General features: G+C 42.9%; 1 protein-coding gene across 7 annotated transcripts in view; it reads left to right on the top strand.

Moving 5' to 3' along the window:
- Window positions 1-17,032, top strand: part of U2SURP (U2 snRNP associated SURP domain containing) — a 103,341-nt gene that overhangs the window by 65,817 nt on the left and 20,492 nt on the right. For all 7 annotated transcript variants that reach the window (XM_068280774.1, XM_068280773.1, XM_068280771.1 and 4 more), the window contains exons 12-18: window positions 4,852-4,956; window positions 5,896-5,962; window positions 6,053-6,216; window positions 7,547-7,709; window positions 11,653-11,732; window positions 15,385-15,472; window positions 16,466-16,585. In XM_068280774.1, coding sequence (XP_068136875.1) covers window positions 4,852-4,956; window positions 5,896-5,962; window positions 6,053-6,216; window positions 7,547-7,709; window positions 11,653-11,732; window positions 15,385-15,472; window positions 16,466-16,585 — 787 coding nt within the window. The remainder of the gene's footprint in view (window positions 1-4,851; window positions 4,957-5,895; window positions 5,963-6,052; window positions 6,217-7,546; window positions 7,710-11,652; window positions 11,733-15,384; window positions 15,473-16,465; window positions 16,586-17,032) is intronic.

Below are 17,032 nucleotides of genomic sequence, written 5' to 3'. Positions count from 1 at the left end.
CACAATATTTTTTCCACCAGAATGCACAAAAGCCTTTTCAGCTAATTATGCAAGGAGCAAAAGCATTCCATTGAATTGGCTTAGACTGTTACTGCACTTTACTCTTGGTGTTGTACTCTTTGCATCAATTTATTGAATAAGCAAATTTGAAATTGTAGTGCAAAAGAAGTTACTCCAGCTGAACAACCTACCCGGACTTAGCCTGGACAGGTGTGTATTGTGAAGGGCCGTCTGTCCCGACCATATGGACATAAGACTTGGACCTGCACAACCATCCATTTCTCACTCAGATTTTATTCAAAATCAATAGGCATGGTACACAAATTAGAATAGGTCTAACGTATTTCACACCCCTTACCCATAGGGTCATTTCAATCGACTTGCTGCAAATATTGAAGTGTACTAGATGGAAGATTTCAGTCAATAAGGAGTGTTGGTAGATTTGACGGCACATAGGATTGCACTGTACTGAGCAGATCAGAGAGGGATTGATCTGTGCAATGTAATCAAATTCAGTTCAGAGAGGGATTAATCGGTGCAATGTAATCAGATTCACATCAGAGAGGAATTGATCGATGCAATGTAATCACAGTCAGATCAGAGGAGGTTGATCTGTGCAGTGTAATCTGATTCAGATCAGAGTGGGATTGATCTATGCAATGTATTCAGATCAGAGTGGGATTGATCAGTGCAGTGTAATCAGATTCAGCTCAGAGAGTAATTGATATGTGCAACGTAATCAGGTTCACATCAGAGAGAGATTGGTTTGCCGCATTGTGCATACATTTATGTATGTATGGGTATCTTTAGTGACATGACCAGATACTCTGCAAAGTGCTGTAGTAACTTCACAAATACATGTTGGCCTATATGTATTACATGCTGATCTGTTTGCATTGTTGAACATCTCTGTGATGAGCAGTAATGTACTTCTCCCCGATGCCAACTCTCTATTGTCTTTATTGCAGATGTCACATGACCTTACTAACCAATGAAGGGACTGGGGAATATTCTTGCTGTGGGATGATAGAGGGCAGGCCCCTGACTGGAAGAGACTTGCAGTCACTGTCTAATGCAAGCTCTTCTGAAGCCTGATAGACTTGTATAGAGTTAGCCACATTTGAGTTGGTAAAGATAGTTTTGTGGAAAGCGGGGATGATCAATGATATGCAAATAATTAAGTGTAATTTTTATCCATTTTTATGCACTTGACAATGGACCAATCCGATGCTGCTGTTGCTGCGCTTATTGGTCTATTTTCAAGCTGCATACATTTGTATGAAATTGGAATAACATTTGCATGAGCTTGGAATTACTCGAATACCATTCACTATCCTTGGTGGAGAGATGAGATGCAGAACTAGCTTTGTGACATCTGTATAAAAATCATGCTAGCATTGTTTAGTGTTAAAAATGTGAACGGATAGTCTGCATTTTTAACACTATAAATATTTTTTGAAGGAAAATTATTTTATGACATCAGGACAAGTGAAACTAGGGCCCTTATTCAATTTACTTTTTCTCCTACAGTATCAAATCAACGATAGCTTCTCCTGGGTGATATTTTCACATCTTATCAATAAAATGCATTTTAAACCATCAGCAAGGAAATACTAGTACATTTTCAGTTATTTTGTTGGTGCTTTTTTCAGTTGCAGAGTGTTGAAAAGTTATTGTAAACATAAGATGAAGACATACATGTAATTAAAGCGGTATTGTCACCATAAAAATCAAATTTCAACAGCAACTGGTCTGAGTGTATTAAGTGATAAAGATGCTAATCCTGCATTCAAAACTTGCAAAACTTTTTCTGCTGTTATGGTTTGGAGTTATCACATACTTTAGGATCACTGGCCCTTTAGTAGTCAGTGCCAAACAGTTGAATGCTGGGAGTTCTTTTTATCTATAATATATTCCTCATCTTCCATTTATTTCCCTGCGCAAGAGAAGGGAGGGGAGGGGGGGGGGGGAGAGAGTCAGGGAGGATATGATGTCTGCATTAGCTTGGCAAAATGGCCACTGCCTAGAATAGGATTTTTTGCTTTTACTTTATAAAATTCACAGGAATCATTACATCATAGCATCATCATTGCACAATACATCTGTTATGTAAGTAGAAGTAGTATTTATCTACTTATAAATGTGATTTTTATTTCTAGGTTAGCATGGGTGTCGCTTGTTCTTTAAGGCGCTGGGAAATTTTGGCGTTGGGTAAAGCCGAAAAACGGCTTACCCTGCTCCTGCAAAAGTCCCGGCGGCGTTAACTACTTAAGGACCAACCTAATTGAAATCTACACCCTGTTTTGATCGCTGCCAGGGTGTAAATTTCAATTCACCGCCACAGCGCGCATCCACAGTTTTCAACGCTCCTGTTGATCTCGCCTCTGTCTCCCATCACAGCTCACTTGCTCTGCCTGTCTCTATGACTGCAGAGCCCTGTGAGCCGGTCAGAAGCCGATTTCATTGGCTCCTTGCCGTGTCTATCAAAGTAAGCAACTCACATAGGCTTACATTGATAGACACGGTCAGGAGCCAATGAAAGCGCCTCCTGACCGGCTCACAGAGCTCTGCCGTCATAGAGACTGCAGAGTGGGTGTCCTGAGGATCCTGGTGGGCGGCGGTTGTGGGGGTGTGTGAGGCGGTTTGTCAGTATTCCGTCGTTATTGTACCAGTGGTCTCTGGCCCTTAAGGGGGCAGAGACCGCTGGTACTTAAGTGGTTAATTACTATCCCCTGCAGCCCCCATTGACACTGGGGAAATACATAATTCGGTTTGTAGCTATTGCTAAGGCTGAATTGTTGGTTTAAGCATAATTTGGATGCTGTCATTTGACAACACCCAAATTACTGACTCAGCGTCCCTAAAGCCGCAGCGTCCAAATTTCCAGTGACGGTTTGCTAGATTAGAAGATTAAGAATTAGGAGAAAATTTAGGAGAAAAAGTTAATTCAATATGGCCCCAGGTTTCTAAGCAGAAAACAACAGTTTATTGTTGTAAACTAGCAGAAGTGGGAGTTCTGACAGGGGATCTTGCCATTCTTGCCTCTACTTGCATTGATTAATAAGCACGGTAAATATGTTTGGATGAATATATTTTCTAGCTGTTTAGGCGACAGTTTTTCTGATCTGCTACATAGAGGAGGGTGGACTAATAAACTCTTGCTCAGGGAAGCACAGTCTTGCTTTCAAGGCGCCAAAAAGAACTTGCAAAAATCAAAATTCAATTTCCCATTGACCTTTGACATTGGCCTTGGTGAGCAACACCACAGCTGAACAGTCTGCGGCAGCGGGGGACCAGGAAAACATCAAGGGATGGATTGGGAAAGTATTTTGACCAGACATTGGTACGATCAACTCCAATAAATGTGGTTGTTGTTATAATTAAAGCACTTAAAGCTGTAGGCCCACTTGTAGTTTCACAGTTAACATTACACACAAGTTTCTCTTATCAAATAGATACCAATTTAGTTTCAAGGCAGTATACAGTTCAGTTATAATATAGCAGTTGTACTTACTGTATTGGTGCTCCACTGGAAATTTTACCAGATTAAATAGTGCACCAACATGCTATAGGTCTACCTTTTTTATTTTATTTTCACCTTTTTTTGTTTTATAGTTACATATATAGCATAATGGCCCTTACTAGACTTGTTTTTGGTTAGTGACTTGTTTTAGATATGTAACATTAGTAGTTAAATCTTCTTCTTCTCTTTCACTTTATGCTGCAAAGCGTTTCAAGGTTGATGACCTTAATATTTAAACACTATTGTGATTCAAGTAAATATCCTTCTGTCATCAGAAATCCATTTTTGCCTCAATTAGTTTTGGCTTGTATAAATCAGAGGAGACCTTTATAATGCATATCTTGCAGCGGTTAGTTGAATGGAACAGGAGAATACTTTTGTATTCTCTTCCAAGCATACACGAGAGAACTGATATCTTTATGACGTGATGTGTATAGACTGATAGATGTGAACCCATTTCATGGGTTTCCAAGAGTTACCACTGCGTAGGCTTGAGTGGAATATCGAGGGTCATGTTAAGGTGTTGTATTTTGATTGCTCTGCAACAACAAAAAACTGCTTTCATTGGTCCCATTAAGATCCTTCAGGAAACCAAATGAAGTGAAACAGCTAGAACTACGGTAGATAACAGGGACCTGATAGTCTTTAAAAGGAGTAAACAACTCTCTGACAAGGATCACCTAAATGTGAATATAGGCAAATTAAGAACTTTATTAATGTGTTGCTTTTCACTGGACTCCTGGCTTTATCAGGTACATGGGCTAATTTGCATGATGTTTTTGATGAACATGGTGATCATGGTGATACCGACTGTGTTCCTGAAGAAGCCAGGAGTTCAGCAAAAAAAAAGCTTTACATGGAGGAACAGTCATTCTATATGGATAATGGCAAACTTGGAAGCTTTGTAGTTGGATGACAGAAGGATTTTGCTTATACATTTTCTTCATCATCTTTCATTCAGAATTTCAACATTTATTGTAAAAATATAGCTGCTCTTTAGCCTTGCTTTGATTGACAATGTTTCAGTATGTTGTATTAATGTGGCATGAGTTTTATTATATGCTGCTGCCCTTTAGTAATTTAACATTAGGCGTTAAAGCCTCTGTTTTCTTAGTTAAAAAGTCAATTTTCTGTGCATCAGAGGTATTAATTCCTTGGCTGATGCAAGACCAGCATACTTTTTTAATATATATATATATTACACTGAGCAGCCCTTTTTGAGGTGGCTATCCTCTGTTGACTCAGTCTCTATGCTATAGGTGCTAGATGGTGTGCAATAAGTAAATAGGGTCTGAATACATTTTTCGTTAACTGTACTGTCGTTGTAGGAATTTACTCGCATTGATCCATCGAATGATCGAATTCGTGGTGCGTGAAGGACCAATGTTTGAAGCAATGATCATGAACAGAGAAATCAACAACCCTATGTTCAGGTAATTATGTAATACCAATAGAAATATGGTCATAACTGAGGTGAAACCATCAAATCAAAATCTTTGTCCTTGTACTACAATGAACACTGTAAAAAATATTTTTATGCCAAATTCCAGTACAAAATAAAAAAAATAAAATAAAAACAAATACAGCATATATACACTGTACTCGCCCCTTATCCATTATAATACACCACATCAAGCTTACCACTTAGCAGCATTAACAAAGTGATAGCTCCAGGATAAAAGTACACCAACAGTTTCTCCGGGATGTTCTTTTTCCTGTGCATCCTCAAAAAGTTTACTCTGTTCTGGGCCTTCCCCACTATCTCAGAAACATGTGAGAAGGGTCTACACCAGGCATGGGCAAACTTGGCCCTCCAGCTGTTAAGGAACTACAAGTCCCACAATGCATTGCAGGAGTCTGACAGCCACAGTCATGACTCATAAAGGCAAATGCATTGTGGGACTTGTAGTTTTGTAACAGCTGGAGGGCCGAGTTTGTCCATGCCTGGTCTACACAATAATTTAAGCACAAGGTGCTATGTCAAAAATAACTCATCAGTCCTGCCTATTGGTCTATTAATGTAATAGATTGCTTTTCTGACCAGTAGGGTATGATCTGCTTAATTCCATTTTGTTTTCCTGTGCCTGCTTCAATTTCTGAAGCTATTGAAAACATAGGCAGTTTTCTCTGTATGTGACATTACTTTGTTTCATGTTCAGTTATATTTTTCTGGTTTACTGCACTTTGATTAGTGTTTTGTTTTACTGAAAATTTAGTCAATTATGATTGTGTGCTCCATGGTATTTGACTAAATTTTAAGAATCAAGTAGACATTTGAATTGGTAACATTTTATTGGTGTTTCTTATCTCTGTTAACCTTTAATAAAGTTATGAACATGGATTTGACGAATGTTTGTTGTTTGTATTCCTAGGTTCCTGTTTGAAAACCAGACCCCCGCCCATGTGTATTACAGATGGAAGCTTTACTCGATATTACAGGTGAATAATAAAGCTGCCTACCCTACACAGGGTTAAACCCTACAGAATTTATGGAGCAACTTGACGTTTCTTTCTCACCTTGTCAATTAGGGAGATTCTCCTACAAAATGGAGGACAGAAGATTTTCGGATGTTTAAAAACGGTTCTTTCTGGAGGCCGCCACCATTAAATCCTTACCTGCACGGGATGGCTGAGGAGCAGGAACCTGAGCCTTTCGTCGAGGAGCCCATCAAAAAAGGAGCTTTGAAAGAAGAGTATGTCTTTATGTGTAAAAGTCTGTTACAACAAGCTACTGTCCTCATGTCTGGTACACGCCATGCAATATCCTGTTAAATCAACAGATTTCCGATCACTTCAGAAATCAGATCAGACACGTCTGAAATGATTGATGCGACCAGTCAATCTGATGGGAAATTGCTTGGGGTACCAGGTATTAAAAAAGACCTCACTCCTAAATTAAACCTATTTTGCCTAAAGTGGATTTATATTTTTTCTGTTTTGAGGACTAGCATCTCCAATTGAGACATTAATACAGATCTTCTACCTTGAACAGTGATACTGTGTAGTATTAAGAATATATGTGGTGGGGTTTGATATCCAGCAGCAAAAGTGTCAGGCCACATTCAAAATGGAGCAGTTTACTAGCGAGTTCAGCAGCTTTTTCAATTGCTGGCGGTCGCAATTTTTTTTAAAAGCACTACTGTAATGTGTATGACAGTGTTCACATTTAGCAATCGATTGTGATTTGCTGAAATCACAAAAGCACTGAATGCAGCATTTGTTAGCAATTTTGGAGTGATTGTTTCAACGTTATAGATTCACAAAACCGATCGATCCAGAATCGCTTTCCTATACAGCGAAAAATCACTGGAAAATCGCTCTGCAAAACGCTATTAATTTTGCTTCCGTGATGCAATTCCCAGTGTGAAGGAGGTATTAGCGTTCTCTCCTATGTTTCAGGCCTATCTGATCTGCAAGAGTAACACAAGTGACTCGCACTACTAGCTGACACTTTATTTTCCTAAGCCCCAATGCCCCATGCCCTTAGTCTAGAGGGGAATGTTTAAATCCTGCTTTATGTGCATCATCTTTACCCCTTTCTGCCCCTCCCAGCTCATTCAGGGACTGCAAATGTCATAAAACTGCTAGGCTAGGACCATATTTATCCAAATTCTACCTGTTTTTCCACATGCAAAATGACATTACTACTGAAAAGCAATGTTGGCTAACAGAATGGTTTACACGTCAATATGATTTTCGCATGCAGTTTAACATCATGAAACATAATATTGCTGATTGTATGCAGTTTCACATCTACACTCCTTATCTACTGTGCAGAAAGACGAGCATAGTGTGTGAAAGATCACATGTGGAAAATTACGTTAGCTTCAGCCCTGACAGCAGTGGTCCCAGCCATAAGACTATAATATCAAAACTATTTGAGAGGTCGTGTGTGTTTGTTTCAAGGTTAATCAACTCTTAACTGGCTACTACAAGACCCAAACAGACTAATTTAAGTGATCCAAGTTGTATAACGTTCTTGCGTGTGTTGTGATTTATAATATTACTTAATTTCTGTGTTAGACAAAGGGACAAATTAGAGGAGGTGCTACGAGGACTAACTCCCCGGAAGAATGACATTGGTGAGGCCATGGTGTTCTGTCTTAACCATGCTGAAGCAGCAGAGGAGATTGTGGACTGCATAGCAGAGTCTTTGTCGATTCTCAAAACCCCGCTGCCTAAAAAGGTATTGGCCTGGAGTTGTGCATTGGGTACAAAACATCATTTTTTTTATTTTTATTATTATTATTGGGGAATACTATTTACACATGTACTCAGAAGGGCAGAGGCTCCTACACTGGGTAGAACAAGCAACCTAAGATGGTAAACTGTGGACAATGCTGTACTTTACAGATGAGAAAGACTCATTTGATGGCAAGAGATGTATATTTTTGACAGAGCACAAAACTGTTTAAGTGGCCAGGAATAATCTGCTATGTCACAATAAAACGTAATTCCTTAATCAGGATTAAACACCACTTGTCATATAGGGGTAGATGTCGCCCATCGGGGATCCTCTTGGGCGACATCACTGGGCTGCACACATGCGTCAGCGGTGTAGCTGACAACGTGGTTTGTTGCTATACGGAGGTACAGCGATGAGCAGCGCATGCTTGATGTCACGTGGTGGATGGGGAAGAGGCATGAACAATGGGATCGGCGTAGCTGGGGTTGGGTAGATCCATCTTGCGGATCGCTCGCAGGTTGGTCGTCTGGTGCAGTACATATGCCTGATTGTCGGCTGAGGCGGTTGTTATCAGGCATGTGTGAGAGACTTTAGGCTAGGCCAGTGTTTCTCAAACTTGTCCTCATGACTCCCCAACAGTGCATGTTTTTAAGGCAACCTCACCTATGCACAGGTGCGGTAATTAGTGTCTCAGGTGGATTCCATGTAGCTAGGACACTATAAGTGAAGTTGCATGCAAAACCTGCACCGTTAGGGAGTCACGAGGACAGGTTTAAGAAACACTGGGCTAGGCTGTTTGATGTCTGAAGGGAGTGATTTCTTTATATATGAATTCTGTCCCCTGATCTGAACTAAAGAAGTCACTTGAATTGATACCAAAATCTCTTCTAGAACACACAGAAAAAAACTATTTTTGCCTGTTTGCAAAAGTAAATGCTGCCTTAACCTCCCTGGCGTTCTGATTCCCCAGGATTTCCGTGCAAAAAGTGGTTCAATTAATTTCCAATAATTTGCAACCTTTTTTTTTTTTTTTGCAATCAATTTTTTTTAAATATTGAATTCAATACAGGTTATTGTACTGAATTCAACTGAAAAAAAAATGTTTGCAGTGAGATGTTGATGACGCTGTGTGACCCTGGTGTCATCAACGTCGATCGGCGGGGGACATGTCATCGCTGAGGGAGAAGCAAAATCCGTACATGGACATGGAAGACGGCACTGGGGAAGCAATCAGAGGTACGCAACGAGGGATCAGCACGCCAATGGTAAGTATAAGACCCAGATGTGAAGCCAGGTGTATAGGGAGCCACATGTAGCCAGATGTCGGGGTAGCCAGGAGTGTAGCCAGATGTCGGGGTAGCCAGGAGTGTAGCCAGATGTCAGGGTAGCCAGGAGTGTAGCCAGATGTCAGGGTAGCCAGGAGTGTAGCCAGATGTCAGGGTAGCCAGATGTCAGGGTAGCCAGATGTCAGGGTAGCCAGATGTCAGGGTAGCCAGATGTCAGGGTAGCCAGATGTCAGGGTAGCCAGATGTCAGGGTAGCCAGATGTCAGGGTAGCCAGATGTCAGGGTAGCCAGATGTCGGGGTAGCCAGGAGTGTAGCCAGATGTCAGGGTAGCCAGATGTCAGGGTAGCCAGATGTCAGGGTAGCCAGATGTCAGGGTAGCCAGATGTCAGGGTAGCCAGATGTCAGGGTAGCCAGATGTCAGGGTAGCCAGGAGTGTAGCCAGATGTCAGGGTAGCCAGGAGTGTAGCCAGATGTCAGGGTAGCCAGATGTCAGGGTAGCCGGGAGTGTAGCCAGTTATGGGTAGCCAAGTGTGTAGCCAGGTATATAGGGTGCCAGGTGTAGCCAGGTATATAGGGGAGCCAGGTATATAGGGTGCCAGGTGTAGCCAGGAGTATAGGGTGCCAGATGTCCCCTCCCTCCCGATCCCCCCCCCTCGATCCTCACTTTTGGGCTGGGGGATCCCCCTCTGCGGGCGGGGGGATCCCCCTTCTGTGTGGAGGTATTTTGGGCTGGGGGATCCCCCTTCTGTGCGGAGGTATTTTGGGCTGGGGGATCCCTCTCTGCCAGCGGGGGGATCCCCCTTCTGTGCAGCGTGCGGGTGGCCTCTACCCCTCCCCCCCTTCCCTGTCTAAGCCCTTGGAGAAAATAGAACTACTCACCCAGGGGCCCTCTCCAGCGCAGCACTTCTTCCTCCATCGCGGAAGTCCCGTCTGTTTACAGTTACATTACGAGACTTGGTGACGTCACCAAGTCTCGTAATGTAACTGTAAAGAGACGGGACTTTGCGATGGAGGAAGAAGTGCTGCGCTGGAGAGGGCCCCTGGGTGAGTAGTTCTATTTTCTCCAAGGGCTTAGACAGGGAAGGGGGAGGGGAGCGAGGATGGGGGGGAGGGGTAGAGGCCACCCGCACGCTGCACAGAAGGGGGATCCCCCCGCTGGCAGAGGGGGATCCCCCAGCCCAAAATACCTCCGCACAGAAGGGGGATCCCCCCGCTGGCAGAGGGGGATCCCCCAGCCCAAAATACCTCCGCACAGAAGGGGGATCCCCCAGCCCAAAATACCTCCGCACAGAAGGGGGATCCCTCCGCTGGCAGAGGGGGATCCCCCAGCCCAAAATACAGCCGCACAGAAGGGGGACCCCCCCCCGCCTGCCCTAGCACATTCTCTCCCTAGGGAGAAGCATGCAGCAGCCTGCAGAGGCTGCTGCAGTGCTGCAGATCACAGCGTGAGAGGGGAAAGTGCAGGACGAGCTGAGCTCGTCCAGAACATTTCTAGCAAGTTTTCTTTGGACGACCTCAGCTCGTCCAGAACGCTAGGCAGGTTAAATGAATCATCAGGCAATTAGCATGCAAGCCGATTTACTTACCTGGGGCTTTCCCCAGCCCCTTGCAGCCGACTGTCCCACGCTAACAGCTCCACTCTCTGCTGCCGGCCCGGGGTCCCCGCATGGTTTCTCGCCAGGCGCCCTCTACTACGCCTGCGAGAACGCCACTGTAAATAAAGGCCACGTTGTCCGCAGCTTACTGCGCCTGCGCAGTACGCCGCGTACAAAGTGGGCTTGACAGCTGCGATTCACGCAGGTGCAGTAAGGACGACCTTGAGGTCATCCTCTGTACCGTGCATGGACCCCGGGACAGGGGCGGAGAGCAGAGCTGTCAGCGTGGGACAGTCTGCTGCAAAAGGCTGGAGAAAGCCCCAGGTAAGTAAATCAGCTTTCACACCAATTGCCTGATGATTCCTTTAAGCGTATGATAGATTAGGAAGTGGGTGAATACTTTTTCATATCACTTTAAATGCAAAATGTACATTAAAGTTCAAATGGGATATTAATGGGGTTTTCAACTTTGTAGTTGAGCATGTGCTAAAATGTCAGTGCATTAGGCTTCTGTATTACAGACACAAATATCCAGAAAACTGTGTCTGTTGTTCAGGTTACCAGTACCAGTAGTTTGCTGTGTGTATGTACTGACAGTTTCTGCAGATAACCGTGTATCTTCATCTGCAAAGGAGCACTTGTGGATCTTTAGGCTTCTTTCACACTACATTAGTTGTCGTGGCGCAATGGACAATATAATCGCATCACAACGTCGTGCAATTATAGTTTCATTTGGGGCTTTTTACACTGTTATTTTTGCAGTAAGCCGATTTCTGACAGGATAAGATACAGCATGCAGTGTGTTACCAGATGGCTCGCGTGGTGCAAGCGGAATGTCTATGGAGTGTATGTTGCTCTGTATAGGTCACATCACAGCAGAAGGCTGCCATGCAACTTTACATCACTGTTGCCATCCCATTTTTCAGGATGCACAATGTATGTAGTGTGAAAGGAGGTTTATGAACACACTCGCAGCACTCCATTCTGATCTCCTGAGCATGGGGTCTAAATCTTCAATTCAAGTAAATGACTTGCTAATTGCTTTCTTCTTTTCTCTTACAGATTGCCAGACTATATCTGGTGTCTGACGTCTTATATAATTCCTCTGCGAAAGTTTCCAATGCATCATACTACAGAAAATTGTGAGTCATTTTCCAGCTACCGCTATATAGGGAAGGGGACCGCCAGAGAAGCAATATGAAGCTGTAGGATACATCAGCACACCAGTCTTGGCATAATTATGCCACATGCCTTGAGAAAGGGCGACCCTGCGTGGCCCCCGAAACAATTGTCGGATATATGTGGGATATTGCACAATAAAATGTGTGTTGCATCATAATCAAGACTGGTGTGCTGATGTATCCTACAGCTTCATGATTACTGAGTGGCACTGCCTTGCTACTACGTCAAGCACCCAGAACTGGAAGGTGTGCCAGCTTCATCTTTTTAGTACAGAGAAGCAATATGGAGATGTTAAAAAATAGCGGCCTGAGTTTTATCTTGTTTTTGTTTTTCCTTTTTTCTCTTCAAAATGTACGTACATTTCTAATGTGCATACCAAGACTATACTGTGTAAAAGGTGACAGTTGATAGTCTTACTGATAACTTTGTGCAGATGTGGTGTGGTTTTCTCCTTCCCCTCATTGCATTTTGTTAAATACTTAAAGAGACACTGAAGCGAGACTAAATCTCGCTTCAGGTCTTATATATAGCAGGGGCACGTGTGCCCCTGCTAAAACGCCGCTATCCCGCGGCTTAACGGGGGTCCCTTCACCCCCAACCCACCCCCCGCAAAAGTTGGTCGTAAAATGGTCGTAGGGAAAACTCTTCCTGGAGGCAGGGCTAACGGCTGCAGCCCTGCCTCACAGCGCGTCTATCAGACGCGCATCGCCGCCTCTCCCCCGCCCCTCTCAGTGAAGGAAGACTGAGAGGGGCGGGGGAGAGGCGGAGATACGCGTCTGACAGACGCGCATGGGGCAGGGCTGCGGCGGTTAGCCCTGCCCCAACCAGGAAGCGCTCCCCCGCTGCACGGAGGGGGTTTGGGGGGACAGGGACCCCCGTTAAGCCGCGCTATAGCGGCGTTTTAGCAGGGGCACGCATGCCCCTGCTAGCTATGAGGTCTGAAGCGAGATCTATTCTCGCTTCAGACTCTCTTTAACTTTGTTGTTGCATTTGTAATTTGTTTCTACCTTAGGTTTATACTTGAGCTTATACTCAAGTAAAACAATAAACACTATGGTTTATATTTGAGTATATACAGTATGTTTATTTATTTTGAAACAATTGGAGTACCTTATACATTATTGATGTTGTGTTCCTCTCCTGTTAATCCTTAGCACTGGGAAGGGATAACCCTTGAGCCAAAGTTCTCCTGCAGTGAAAGTGGTTACCTTGGGATTCTGTAAAGTAGTGCAATTGAAGAAGCAACTGTTGCCATTCCCCCCACCTTACTTCCTGACCGTGCATAAAAGTTTTGCATTGGAACATAGGTTGGCTTTATAATTATGCAGGTAGAAAAAGGGAGTCCCTTCCCACCCATCAGTCCAAAAGGCAGGTTTGAAGTCAAGTGAGTGGACTGGAGCTTGGCAATACACCCATTCCAACTACATAACAATTATACTGCCTCTGCTTCATTGCAGAGTCTCAATGTATTGTCAGGTAGGGCAGTGAAGGTTAGTAACGAATACAGTTGGCTAGTACAACTCTGCAAACTTGTTTTTTTAAGAAATGCAATGAAGGGAGGTTGGTAAAACTGTACAGCATGCAGCCTTACTGTTAGTGGACACTAATATAGTTAAGGCAATTCTGACGTCACAGAAATTCTCAAAATGTATATAGTTGGTATTGAAAAGCTTCTGGGTAGTCCAGGGGTTTCCCTGGTCTTTCTCAAGCCCACCATTCCGCTGGGTTCTTCTAAACTTATTCTACCCAGCAGGTTGATTATGCTTCTCTCTTTTGTCTGGAAGCAAAGCCATGAACGAGCACATCCACACTGGGCATGCGCAGGTACCCAGTAACACGCTTGTGCACAGAGGAAAAAGGCCACACTTGTGGCTTTGTTCTAATGGGCATGCACAAATTGCACTTGCGCATGCCCAATGTGTATTTCCTTGTTTATGGCTCAGGTCCCAGACAGAAAATAACAAGGTACCCTGCCATGGTACTGTGAGCTGGTGAAGAATCATGGAAGCCTCTGGACCACCCATAGGCATCCCACTTCTGAAGGCATCAACCTTTTGAGTTTTTTGTGACTTTAGAGTTGCTTTAAAGAATATCTAAGGCAAGGGAAAAGAAGTTTAGTTCAACTTGCTTGCCTGGGCTTCTCCAGCCCCCCATTTCCCATTAAGCCATGCTTGCATGGCCTGGGCCGTGCACCGCCTCGATTGCTTTTGTGTGACTGCACATGCACAGTTCATAAAATCTAGAAGGCGCGTGCGTGAGGAGTACATTTGAAATTGGCGCCGGGAGACTTGGGCGCAGGATACAGCGGTATATGGCTGATCCTGTTTCTGCACAAGTCCGGGCCGTTTTAATCACTATTCCCCCTCCAGGCCGCCATGGATAGTGGGGGAATGAAATAATTCGGCTTCCAGCGATTGCTGGAGGCCGAATTATTGTGTTTTTTAAAGGGGAACTGAAGAGAGAGCTATATGGAGGCTGTTATGTTTATTTCCTTTTAATCAATACCAGTTGCCCGGCAGCCCTGCTGGTCTATTTCTCTGCAGTAGTATTTGAATAAAACCAGAAACAAGCATGCAGCTAGTCTTGTCAGATCAGACTTTAAAGTCTGAACCACTGAAACACCTGATCTGCTGAATGCTTGTTCAGTGGCTATGGTTAATAGTATTAGAGGCAGAGGATCAGCAGGGCTGCCAGGTAACTGGTATTGCTTAAAAGGAAATAAACAGGACAGCCTCCATATACCTCTCTCTTCAGTTCCCCTTTAAGCAACCTCGGCTCCGTCTGCTGACTGCTCCGACGTTACTGAGCGCTGCAATAGGAATGATTCCTATTGTAGTCTATGGAGGCGCCGGCTGCGCCCAAATCTAGCAGCGTTGAAAAGCACTGCTCCGTGCATGAGGATTACAGATCTTTTGGATGGGGCAGTGGCACACTGGAGTGGAACAGAACCACAGCCAGGGACCTGGACTGTGGGGCTAGAAGAAGCTCCAGGTAAGTTAAACTTGAATTTCTTTCCTCCGCTTCGGATTTAGTGGACCCAAACCAAACATTTTTGTAAATCAAAATATGTAGTTGCACCACTCTGACACATACAAAGATAAATAAACACTCCTTCAAGCCTATGAGCATTTCAGTGCATGCTTTTCACCCTTCTCTTTTCATAACTAGGGTTATATAGGTGGCAGCCATTAGCAATTCCTCCTTTGCCGGACACTGGTCTGCCTATCTCCTCCACCAGTCTGCCTGATTCTGTCCCGGCAAATGAAAGGAAGGGAGGAGTTCCTCCAATAAATGTAAAATATTTTATATTTGTCATCATGCAGCTGAAAAAAGGCTGATATTTATTATAATTTAGAAAATAGATTTTATTTCTGAAATCTTGTATTTTTAATTTGAGTCCACTTTAAGCCTGATGAAATGATAGGATATGATATCGACTTTGTATTGAAACAAGGCAATGACCTGAATTTTATCAGTGCAGCATTGTCCTTCTTTTTTTATTTTATTACACCATTTTTTATTTCACTGACATGTATGATTACTTGGTGCATTTTTGTAGGCATGTAAAACTGATTAACGTACCTTTTTTTTCTTTTCTTTTTTCGTCTTCAGCTTTGAAAATAAATTATGCCAAATCTTTGCTGATCTTAACGCTGCCTATAGAGCCATACAAGGTCATTTGCAGTCTGAAAATTTTAAGGTAATTTAATGTAGTCAGTTACTTTTATCTGTACCGGAGTCTTATTTTATATCCTACTTGCATATTGGCCCCTCGAGCTGATAGGTTAACACCTTTCAAAGGCGACTGCTATTAGTGTCGGGGAGAGACCTTCATCAGAAGAGCACTAACATGATGCAATAAAAACTTTAGATTTTCCCGTTTATTCAATCTAAATGATTGAATGGAATGAAAGTTGAAAATATATATATTTTTTTTTCAATCAAGAAATTCGAACGATTATCCTGTTTTTTTTTTTTTTTTTAGAAAAATCTTATCGGGCATGCTGGAAAAATCTTTATATTCGATCTAACGGAGTAATCGAACTAAATTATCTAATAAAAAAAAAAAAAAAAGAAAAATTGTACCATGTATGGGCACGTTAACACTAACCTCCCCAGCTGCTGTCTAATCTTCTATTTGCCGATCAGCTGTGAGGCAGATGGGCTAATACAACTTTGGAGTAAAAAATTTAAGTTAAAAGTGTAGGAAAAGGTTTTACTGTTTTAGGTAAACTATAGATGTACTTCGCTCACACTTGGACAAATCTTGAACTATAGAACTTTTTTTTGTTGTTGTTTTCACTCAGAATTGTTTTAAGACGCACAGTTGTATCAGTTGTAATTAGATACTCACAGTTGACCATTACACTTCCATTGCGATTTGGCTGCAGAGAAATGGGAGAATAAAGAAATACCGCCTAATTCTAAGTAGGCTTGCCACTGTACATACACATTTATCTCATCCTAATACATCACTTCAGCTACCCTTTAACAGACTTATGAAAACAATATGGGAGAGTTTAGTTGGCTCAAAGACTTGCTGTTCTTCAAGACAGCAGCATGCTTACAGAAAAAACATTCTGCATTTACAAAATAGGAGGTAGAACTGAGAATTTTAATGAGTGATGATACAAAGTTGAGCTCTGTTAAACACTGCACCTGAAGTAAGTAATGTCTATTACTTTTTGTACAGCAACGTGTCATGGCCTGCTTCCGGGCCTGGGAAGACTGGACTATTTATCCTGAACCCTTTCTAATTAAGCTGCAAAACATTTTCCTTGGCCTTGTAAATATTGAAGAGAAGGAACCCGAGGTAAGTACTTATGTAAAATACCAGCTTGCTTGAGAGTATATGGAGCATCTTCTGTTAATACTGTGCGACTGTGTGTTGCTCACACCTGTTTCCACTCATCCAGTTTAGCCATGCAGAGGAATAACTTGTAATTAACCTCCCTGGTGTTATGCTTACTTCCAGATTGTGGGTCTAAAAGCCGTGCAATTTTTTTAGCAAGCTTTTAGACCTTAAAAACAAGAAAACAAAAAACATATTACAGAGAGGTCTGCAGCAGCTCCTGCATATAACACACTCAGACACGGACTTACTGATCTGAGTTGTGCATTTCTGTCCCAAGCCTGACGCGGGTTTACCGCTAAGGTGGTTAACATAGTTCATTTTCTGTTCAATTAGCAGCGCAACAGCCCTGGCAGTTTTTTTTTTGTTTTCAAGGAAGTGTTGGAAAACCTGTTGGGCAGTGTTGAT

Source organism: Hyperolius riggenbachi, chromosome 4 (assembly GCF_040937935.1).
Source record: "Hyperolius riggenbachi isolate aHypRig1 chromosome 4, aHypRig1.pri, whole genome shotgun sequence".
Lineage (NCBI taxonomy): Eukaryota > Metazoa > Chordata > Amphibia > Anura > Hyperoliidae > Hyperolius > Hyperolius riggenbachi.
This window is presented reverse-complemented; position numbering and strand designations above follow the sequence as displayed.